This window comes from Mercenaria mercenaria, chromosome 7 (genome assembly GCF_021730395.1).
Source record: "Mercenaria mercenaria strain notata chromosome 7, MADL_Memer_1, whole genome shotgun sequence".
NCBI lineage: Eukaryota > Metazoa > Mollusca > Bivalvia > Venerida > Veneridae > Mercenaria > Mercenaria mercenaria.
In genome coordinates, this window is record NC_069367.1 from 63,416,204 (window position 1) to 63,427,576 (window position 11,373).

Here is an 11,373-nt window from a genome sequence, read left to right on the forward strand (position 1 = left end):
GGGATCCCGTGCATTAACGAAATCGAAAGTAGGGCGTTTTTTAAGGAAACATGAGGAAAACAACCACTCAAAGTATATTTATAAATAGGATGGGATTAACGGCTCCATATCTAAAGTACATTAAAGGAAAGTCGTATTTAAGTTTCATAAACATGGCACGATGTTCATCCGTGCCTTTCGATGTAAATGAGATGTGGAACCAAAATTTGTAGTCCTGTTTGGCGCCATATAACCTATACTGCGTTGGTGCGCCCTAAAACCCAAATAAATAAATAAATAAATCATCCAAGCCAGTTCCTTCCGTCTACATTCCATCTTCGTTTGGACTTGTGTCAACTGATAAAACAAATGTAATGATTAAAAAGTAATGGTAGATAGTTACGTGTTCCCGTGGTTCATGTTTTATGCACAAACTTGTGTTCAAGACAAACAACTTGATTTTCCGACCTCCCTGCTGGATTTCATTGCTTACCACAAAGAAGGTCCTGGGCGGGAACAGAGAGGGGTCCGTTTTCTCATTTTCCACAAGGAGGGATCCGATATGCATACACACCGTGTTGGAGTTCATTGTTGACCACATAGAAAGTCCTGTGCGCGAACAGAGAGGGATCCGTTTTCTCATTTTCCACAAGGATGGATCCGATATGCATACGTACCGTGTATATATTCTATATAAAATTTACATTTTAAAGAGCTTCCAAACGTAGCTAGGCCCATTTCAGAGAACAAATCCTAACCACATTTTAATGAATTATTTCAAAATGGCATAAAATGACAAAAAAGCAGAGGCCGTGTATCTTCTGAGAATTTTCTCTTTTCACACTTGCATATTGCAAATTCACATCAAAACCACACAGTTGTGACATGGACGTTTGATTCGGTCGGTCACTCCACGATATGAAAGCTTTTGTTTCATAAAACGGGTTTTTTATACAACAGCCGTTAATTAGACTCACGTGTAGTAATATTTAACATCACTATCAGAACATAACATAACACGGTAATGGAAATTTAGTTATTGATGAATAGAATATTATTTGCTCATATCAGCAGACAAAAACTTATATATCTATTACTAACCATGTGTGTCCTTTACATACTATTGTTCTTTTGTTTTTTTCGTTGGGTTAAACGTCACACCGACACAGTAATATGTCATATGGCGACTTCCTAGCTTTAATGCTGAAGGAAGACACAGGGGCCTCTCCGAGCATTATTTCATCATGGATGGGCACTTGGGTAAAACAGCCAACATTCTTTCAGCCAGATGGATAGTTTCCTTACATGCAATACTTCTACACCTTAAGCGAGGATTAGAAACTTCAGCTATGAGGGACAATTGATTTGAAGGCAGTAACCGCAACAATCCGGAGCCCGACTATATTTTTATTTGACATTTGCCTAATTGTGTCTAAGACTGCATAAACTTTATGGCAAACTTACATTATTAGACTCCACCAGGAGGTAGTGGTTATTTAGAAAATGGCTTTCTGATGTTAAATATAAAAGTAGAGCAGGTATAATATGCAAATGTAGAGGTGGAACTGAAATTTTAAATACTATATACATTTTGTTGTATGCAATGTAAAGACGAAGATCATTACTATCTTTGGTAATGGGTATTTATGCTATACTGAATTAAAGCAGTATTGATTTGTCAGGATTCAAGCTACAGTCAACCTTACACAACTAGATTATTTAATCATTTGTCAGAAAAAGAGCAAAAGTTGCATTTCTTTGTTTTATGATACCTATACAATATCAACAACTGAAGTTTTATTGCTTTTAAGGTATGGGCATCGAGAAACACTAATTATTCAATATATCGTTACTTGCAGTGGTAACGTTTGCAGCCCGCCTCAGTTTCTAATTTTAAAGGAAATATGTGAGCGTTATTGTCAGAAGTAGTCTTTATAATTTAATATTTAACCTAACATTACCCGTTTCTAACATTCCCGTCTGGTTCTTATTTAAACATAGGAGACTGAAACAGTGACGATATTATGCAAAACTCTAACTGTTTTAATAAAATCTGAAAAGTGGATCCCTCGGAAGCACCGAGAACAAGGCAAACAGAAAATTGCAGACTCGGTTTGATTGAGCCTGTTCATGAGCAGTAATGGAAAATGCAACACTGTCCACGTCCCCTAGCACCGACGTAAGCAGTATAGTCAATCTTCAAATCTAAAGGAGTTGAAATCAATAATCGCGAAGGACCAGAAAATATAACAACACTGAGACGACATGGGAGCGACTTCTTACAGCCGCGACAAAGCAATTAACACCCACTGTTGCGAAGTAAATAAAATCGGAAGGAAGCACCGAGAACAAGGCAAACAGTGACTTGAAAATTGCAGACTCGGTTTGATTGTGTCTGTTCATGATCAGTAATGGAAAATGCAACACTGCCCACGCCCCCTAGCACCGGCTTAAGTAGTATTCAATCTTCAAATCTAAAGGAGTTGAAATTATGACCCCGAAGGTAATGTGCGTGCTCTTATCTCATACAAGATAAAAATGGTTGCACAAGAATACTGGGTTCCGAAAAATGACCATGAAAGAAGCGAATTTTTTTTAGAAGACTGTATTTAATGAAGGGTAACTTTCTTACATAAAAGCTAACACCTTTCTTTTCTAATACGTTTTCTACAGTACAGGTATAATTGTTGATGGAAAAATGTCTCAGAAAATATGATGTTATAGGAAATGTCGAGATGATGCTGTCATGTAATTGGATTCTGTATGAAAAACAAAAGAACAGCCTAATTAAGCGGTGTGCCACCTGTGACTCTTTCCGTAAAAAACGGAGAAATTTATCGCGGATAATACGTAATTTTCCTATTGTCAATACGGATGAAATGTTTCGCGGCGTAATATGATACATCATTACATATATCTATTGCGTTATAAACTACCCTAAAAGCCATTATGTTAATCGCACGCTTACAATTTATTTTGTTCCGGGTACAGTGTTTCGCTCTGATGGCGGTTGTTTATATTCAAGTATGTACTTTTGTAGGAGGTATTAAAATAGATCGATTTGCTTTTTACCTGTAATGGGATACAGCGGATAAAAATAGTTTAGTAATTTGAGACCAGTATCTGGATATGCTGAATTAAAAACTAAACATGCCTGTTTCAATTAAAAGAAAATTTGTTTCATTCGGGTATATATGTGTTCATATGATCTACATATCTATTTCTCTTTTTGTGTATGGAACATATTTTGCAGAACGTTTCGCTTTATTCACTGTAATTCGGGACAGACTTGGCGGAAATGGAACACAACAAACCAAGGAGGAAGTATCAGGATATTTATATGAATTCAAAGTATCGACATGTCTTACCTACAGTACAAACAGCGGCTGTTCAGTCGTGAACCAAGGTCGGTAGCTTTAATTTTTGTGCCTTTAGATGATCTGGCAAAATTGAATATAAAACTGTGTGTTTTAGAATATGTTGTCATTTCTCCAAAATCAAGTAATGCTGTGATAAGTTTTGGTTCATTTTACGGCCTCTTTCAATTTTTATTGGACCTGGACTATTCCAAGCAATGTAAAAGTATAGAAATACCCAGCAGTGATTGAGGGTTTGAGAGAACTTAATATAACAGGACTTGATATATATTGTGATAAGTGATGGCATTCGTGCGAGGGAAAAAACGATGATTAAAGGCCTTGAAGTTTGGTCATGAGCATAGAGCATATTACGTTTATAATACTTATAAATATTTCAGCCAATTATATTTCCCGTGTTCGTTCATTTGGAAATTGATATTCATCTTTACTGAACATCAAAAGGAGTGATAACTCTGCTTTGTGACAACATGTAACTGGTTTTACGACGCCTACATGTTCTTAGGAAGAACACCCCAGTTACTTGTCTAGAGGAATGAATGAAAATGTCAACTTTTAGCAGTTTGTAAAATAATCTTGTTAACAAATGAAAGGAAAAAAATACAAATTTGTTTTTAGAAGTTCGTGTAATATGAACGACAGAAAACCATAAAATCATAGATTTAATGATCACGGGCCTGCTGTTTCACAAAAGTTCATAAGTTTCACGGTATGTTCTCTCCTAAGGACTTATTCTTGTTAAACATACTTCTATCATGTTTAAAAGGTTTCATTAATTTGACTTTATGACTGATCTACCTTTTTTCTTTAGGTGTAGATTAAAAAAAATAGCCAAATAGTAAATCGTGAAACATCTTGCTTCTAAGTTCAAACTTTGTCCGAAGTACGGGCCCAATGTTTATCGGTCATTCGCACGAGCTCCGGAAAAAAAAAGCTTATTTCTTTAATAATAATTCTGGTATTGTTTAACGGGTATACGTGCATACTACGTTGTAAACAATATTAACACGCACTTTAAATATATTGTAAATACGAACAACCATCTCAAGTAAACAACCTTGAGATAAGATCACTCCGAGTTTTTTTCCCGTCTGATGTCACGCGGAGTAGTCCACCCGGTTTCAATAGGAATATCGTGTTTCAATATTATTATTATTCGAGATGTGGGTTTTCTCGCAAAGGTGTTTACTTTAGCGTTTAGGAGAAATCAGTTATAATTAATGCATGTACCATCTGATTTAGTACTTTTATACTCCAGCTAGGTTATTTCTGTTAGGTTATTTGCTGTGTACAATACGGCGATATTATGGTATGTTTGGACGAGTACCAATTATCGACTCGTCCTGTATGTTTTTCGGACTGGTAAGAACATGAATATGTTAAATATTTTTTTTTCCATTTATATGCTTATTTGTCTCTGTGAAAATGGAAAGCAATCAGGCGGGCGTCTGTTGATATTCTTGTTGATACGTTTATCGGTCGTTTATGTAACACGTTGGGGAAAGGTACACCTGACATTGCCCAAAAAATAATAAATAAGAAAACAGTTCAGACGTCATTTTTCACACCCAGAGCAATATCTTGCTGCATCAACGTTGCTCTGCTGTATCCACATAGCAATTAAAATTATTGTTTTAATTAATGATTGATTAATAAATTTGGTCTAAGTACAATGGGAATCGGAGATGATCACATCAAAATTAGAACTGTTACAATAAATATTGTTATTTTTTAGAAAGATTTTGAACAATTATTTTAACAGTATGATAGCATGTGCACTGGCTAAAGCGTATAGAAAAATTGCGGTAGAAAGTTATCCGGTGGCGAAAGGCATCTCCGCTGCTTTTCGGTGCTCAGGTCGTGAATCAGGTTTACCGGACAAGAACGGACGCGAACCGGACAAGAACAGAATAGGGAACGCACGAGTAACAAAGAAAACGCATATCAGCGCACTACTACCGTACATCTAACGGACAACTTTGTCCGGTGGTATACGTTCTAAATTTTGAACATGCTCAAAACCTTCCACTAGATGGAACGAGTATCGCCGGACAAGGAGCGCAGGCGCCGCATGAGAACGGATACGAACGGATTGAAAATTTTATTATACGTTGGACGTCAGTTAACGCTTTACGGTGTAGTGTGACTGAGACTTAAGAAGTAACCATCAAAACAGGCTTTAACGCAGTTCATTCCTCTCAAGTATACTTCATTCAATGATAAATACGTTGTACTAATCTTTACAGCTGTGTTACCAAAGTCGTCTATTAACAAATATGTTGTGTAATTTATTCTAATATAGCAGTTTTTCGACAGATCAATAATGTCGCGACTTTTGGCAAAATTGTATTAACATACTTCTTGATGCACTTATTTCAGAGAATCCCTCTGCAATGGAATTTGTTGTGTTGGTACTGGTTGGGGTTTTCAGCAGCTATGTTATGTGTATAATTGGAATGACGTACTACTTGTTCCGGCCACTGAAAACACGAACACGAGCATATCATGTTTTTCTTGCATACTTAATTTTTACGTGTAAGTACCCTCCAGTTTAATAAGTGTCCATTGTGACACGCTTTATCCGAAATTAAACTGGTTAGCGTATGGGGTGCACATAGGGTTGTTCTGTTCACACGCTGCCGACACGTCGTTTTCTTGGTATCATCATTACATTTACATTGGAAACGATGACACTGTGACTAAAAAGGAACCATTGATTTCGTTAACAGAGTTTTTACATAAACATAATCAATTACATCCACAATAATTCAATCAAACGCTTTTCAAATTGGTATCATTCCGTTTTTAGAAATAGAAAATTTTGCGAAAAGCTACAATACACACTTTCTTTGCAGCCAAAGTTTCTATGCTTACTCTGTAAGGAGTTTGGAGTTTATGAATACATTTTTATTTATTTCAGACATCAGTTTCTTCGTTGCTCATGTTTTGTATGTAGAACTGGTTGGAAAAGATGTTGGCTTTAACTGGAAGCACCTGTCGCCAATTTTCTATGTAGGATTTGTCAATGCAGTTCTTACAGCATTCTTATCAATAGTCTTTATTTTTCTGGTACATAAACGAGGTAAGTCATCCTTATACATGTTAGACTTTTAAAAGTCAAACGAATAAAATGGATTTCTCCCTCAAACCGTTTGGGCAAAGAAAACGAAACAAGTAGTTTTTTAAGGATGTACGAGCGTTTTTTTTTTTCAGGAAATCCGCCATTTTGAAAAAAACTTTTGCCAAAAATCAATGCTAAATAATTAAAATATGGCTAATAATGTACCATTTGACCAAAAAGATTCCACTTTTGCGGGAAAAAAATCATCTTTATTTTTGGCTGGCATTTGCCTAAAATTGACGATTTACAATGGGGTAGGGGTAGATAATTTCAAATATATTTTAACGTCGATCAGGTTGGGTTTTGATATTTTCTTGACTGATACATATAATGATAAGCTACAATTGAAATAAAAGTTTTCAAGATAGCACTCTATATTATCTAGAAAATATAAATTAAAACAAAAAGAACAAAAATATCAAAATTCACTAGTTTTAAACAGATTTTTCTTAATAAATATCTTAGATGCATGGTGACCCCAACTTTTTTTCTTTCCATTTCCAAGCATTTTTGAGTGTTATTAAAGGTGCAAAATATTTTGAAAATCTTAACGTCAGATCTTTTTTTTTTTGTAGATCTAAATTTTTCCATTGAAAATAAAGTTGGTGGGGTAATTATGTCAACATGTAAAAATGAAAGAGATTTGTTAGTGAAATTTATGCTTGTATAATACTGACATTACCTTGTATTCATATTAACTTGTAAAACCTGAAATACCTTTAACATTATGTGGGATATGATATGAGCCGCACCATGAGAAAACCAACATAGCGGCTTTGCGACCAGCATGGATCCAGACCAGCCTGCGCATCCGCGCAGTCTAGTAAAGATCCATGCTGTTCGCTTTCAAAGAGTATTCTGTATGCTGTTCGCTTTCAAAGAGTATTGCAATTAGAGAAACTGTTAGCGAACAGCATGGATCATGACCAGACTGCGCGGTTGCGCAGGCTGGTCTGGATCCATGCTGGTCACAAAGCCACTATGTTGGTTTTCTCATGGCGCGGCTCATATGATTTATAAAGTACCACCATTTTTCAATTTTACAAAATTTCAGAAATGCTTAAACTGTGGGTGAAGAAAATGCCCTATGAAATTAAAACGAGTTCGGTGACCTGTGTTTTTTTCTTCTCTTGTTTGTCTTGAAAACTAATGTTCTTCAAGCTCAGAGTATAAGAAAATTCTTAACGTTAGAAAAAATTCGTTCGTACATCCTTAAGATGTTTATTTTTTTAGAGCTACGCCCTAACCCACATCAATAAGGGGTAAGAGATTCGACTTTCACTGCTCGGCCACCTGAGATAAATGTACGTATATATATAGTAGAAAGTAATCACGACAATACACAAATACGGCAAAGCGTTTAGCAGTACAAACGAGCTTGCACATTCCACGACAGGTCCAATAACTCAAAATTGGTTTCGATCCTTCTTTATACTTAACCGAATCGTACTAGACGTTCGTACTGGTTCAACATTTGTATGTTATCATGTCGCACAAATCATCAGACATTTAAGTCTTTTAAACTTATTGTGACCAAGCTATATTTTCTCTCTGAAAGTTAAAAGGATCTCGAGGATACAAGGAATTTATAGAGAAAATATGCGTTGAGGGAAATATATAAATTTAGAACAGAAGACTTTCCCATAATTTAGATCCGTGAGGATACAAGTTCGCATTATGAATCATTTTAAGTAAGAGTTTTTTACGAAATAATCACCGCAATATACCGGACCAAATACGACAAAGTGTCTGGCAGTGAAACAAGCTTGAACATTCCATAATAAGTCCACTAATCAATAATATTAGTCTCGATAGTTTTTGTTTTGTTTTTGTTTAGTTTAACGTCGCACCGATACAATTATAGATCATATGGCGACTTTCAGGCTTTGATGGTGGAGGAAGACCCCAGGTGTACTTTAGTGTATTATTTCATCACGAGCGGGCACCTGGGTAGAATCAGCCAGTTGGATGACTTCCTCACATGAAGAATTCAACGCCTTGAGTGAGTCTCGAACCCACATTGGCGAGGATCAAGTGATTTGAAGTCAATGACTTTAACCACTCGGCCAGGAAGGCACCTAGTCTCGATGCTACTTTAAATATACACACGAATTTTACTAGACTGTTGTACTGGTTCAGTTTTGCCTCTCTACTCAAATCTCTGTAATCATGTCTCATAACTGACTAGAGTCAGGGAAGTTCTCTGGATCTCGTGGATACAGTGAATTTATATAAATTATGTACACATATATTTCGGGGTTTTCAAAGGTGTTATTGTTATTAGATTTTAATGTTGTCAGTACAGTAGGACATATGTATGTAGATTAGGTTTTAGCTCATGAACTACCAGTGAACAAACACGTTTTCTTTTCAGGAAGATACTATGTGGAGAAAAATGGTTTAGCCTTCGTAAAATATGAAAATTCGAAATCGGAAGGCACCGGTGATCGTAGTGCGGGATATCGTTGTACGGATGGTCAAAGTATACCTATGTCTGACATGTCTTTGTCAAACATATATCGCCGTATTGAGGACGAGTCTTATATAAATGACATAGGGCGCATGGTTAAAACACTTTGGAATCCAGAGAATGTCGGATTTGGACGTGATGCAAAAGGGCTTCACCATTCATCAATTAATATCACCAAAGTAGCATCAATTGGCAATGAATCGGTGTTTCAGGACTATTTGAATAAAAGGAAGCAAATTGAAAATGATGTTTTCAATTTAGGCACTAAGCTTATATCTCCAGGAAAGTTTCCTAGAATGCGCCGCCCGATTCAAACATACAAGTTTGTGAAAAATCAATCTTGTCTGGGAAAACTTCTTAACAGAAATATCAACGAATATTACATGTTTCATGGAACCCCTGTCGACAACCTTGAACAAATTGAAAGAACTGGAATTGAATTGAATAAGTTTAGATTCTCAAAGTTAGGACGAGGAATTTACTTCTCCGAGGATCCTGTCAAAGCAGACCAATATACAGGTAATCAGTCTAAAATAAAGCAAAAATATATGTATCAAAATTGTTAGCTACAAAATTTCCTTTTTTTCTGGATCTTTAAAATTAGTGGATTCATTAACGATTAGTCATTAGTCATAAATCAGTCAGGATTAATTATAAGTCACACAACAATGGTGATTTATAAGGAATAAAATGCTCGCCAAAAATATCTGGAGAATTATACAGTGTTATCGTGTCCGCCATATCGACGGCTTCGCATTCATGACCACGTGATCTCAAAATAATCTCCACCTGAGAACGTATGCAAATGTTGCTTTATTTTTCAGGTAAAGGACGTGACAGAAAAGACGAACTGTGTTGCATATTAGTATGTAGGGTGTTGCTAGGAAACAGTGTGATAATAAGACGTAACGTTCACAATCATACAGTTACTTCACAGGCGACATCAGCACCATGTAAAACATGTTTAAAACCGGAACCCGACTGCCAATGCAGCGAGTCGACAAAATTTGATTCTGTGATATTCGAGGGAGTGCTTTTCAGAGATTTCGTTGTTTATGAAACTTGCTCATGCTTTCCTGAATTTGCCATAATGTACACAAGAGTACATTAACACTAATACATACGGTGTCCAATAATATCTTGCTATTATACAATTAGATTTACTGATCTAATTTACATTCATATCATTTGGACAGCTGTAACATATTTCAACGTAATAGTACTTTCACGCTTGCATAGAAAAATATTTATTATGCCATACTATATTTTGTTCTAAATTTTGAATTAAAGGTAACGCGACCGTCATTCACTTAATGAAATTACAAAACAGAATGTGACCGTTATGTGTTGAGAATTCTGTTTACTTCATCTAAAATGCGTTGTACCTGGTAACGCAGATTTCGTGGTTATTGAGAGAGTACCATCAAACAAAAGGCTCATACTGAGGGAATTACATTGCATGAAACTCTACCCACAATGCTTATAATCAGTGCAATGTTAGAATATACTGTTCTAAAATTGACCTATGCATTACTTTGCACTCTAACGAATGTAAATTTACTTCATTTCAACTCTTGTTCATTTTGAGAAAATAGCTTATACATGTACTTCTAATCTGGCTTTGGTTCAAAACCCTACGGGGAATAACTGTGACAGCCAGGAAAAGCAAAGCAAAGTAAAGCAAAGCATTTGTAAACTGTTACTTATGCATACATTTATTATGAAGCTTTGTCGTTTCATTCAATACAGATGTTTTTGTGCCCCCCCCCCTCACCTTCTCCCCCTCCCATGAGTGGTGGGGCATATAGATTTGCTCTTGTCCGTGTGTCTGTGCGTCCGTACGTCCATCCGAAGTTCTTGACGCGCCTAGCTCAAAAAGTATTTGATATAAATTGATGAAACCTTGCATCATGAGTCTTTATCATGATATGAACTTGCGCACTTCCTATTTTTCGTCTGTCTCCGCCCCATATTTCCAGAGTTATGGCCCCTGAAATAGTCAAAAATGCACATTTTCACCTTGTGACACGCCTAGCTCAAAAAGTATTTGATATAGATTCATTAAACCTTGCATGAGTCTAAATCATGATATGAACTTGCGCACCTCCTATTTTTCATCTTTCTGGGTCCGCCTCCTATTTCCAGAGTTATATCCCCTGAAATAGTCAAAAATGCACATTTTCACCAGGTGACGCGCCTAGCTCAAAAAATATTTAATAAAAATTAATTAAATTAAATCTTGCATGAGTCTTTATCATGATATGAACTTGCACACCTCCTATTTTTCATCTGGGTCTGCCCCCTATATCAAGAGTTATGGCCCATGAAATAGTCAAAAATGCACATTTTCACCTTGTGACGCGCCTAACTCAAAAACAAATTACACATTAAACCTTGCATGAGTCTTTATTATGATATGAACTTGC

At 36.1% G+C, this 11,373-nt stretch overlaps 1 protein-coding gene across 3 annotated transcripts; it reads left to right on the plus strand.

The window, feature by feature from the left end:
* Positions 1-2,963: 2,963 nt before the first annotated feature.
* On the plus strand, positions 2,964-10,668 carry LOC123554054 (uncharacterized). Of its 3 annotated transcripts, none has more exons than XM_045343922.2 (5): positions 2,966-3,385; positions 5,736-5,891; positions 6,277-6,438; positions 8,852-9,466; positions 9,772-10,668. In XM_045343922.2, the coding sequence occupies exons 1-5, from the start codon at positions 3,130-3,132 to the stop codon at positions 10,056-10,058; spliced, it is 1,476 nt and encodes a 491-aa protein (XP_045199857.1). In that variant the 5' UTR covers positions 2,966-3,129; the 3' UTR covers positions 10,059-10,668. The 3 variants fall into 3 exon arrangements, with proteins under 3 accessions (XP_045199859.1, XP_045199857.1, XP_045199860.1); XM_045343925.2 differs by lacking the exon at positions 2,966-3,385 and adding an exon at positions 4,561-4,718; XM_045343924.2 differs by lacking the exon at positions 5,736-5,891 and having other exon boundaries at positions 2,964-3,385.
* Positions 10,669-11,373: the final 705 nt, after the last annotated feature.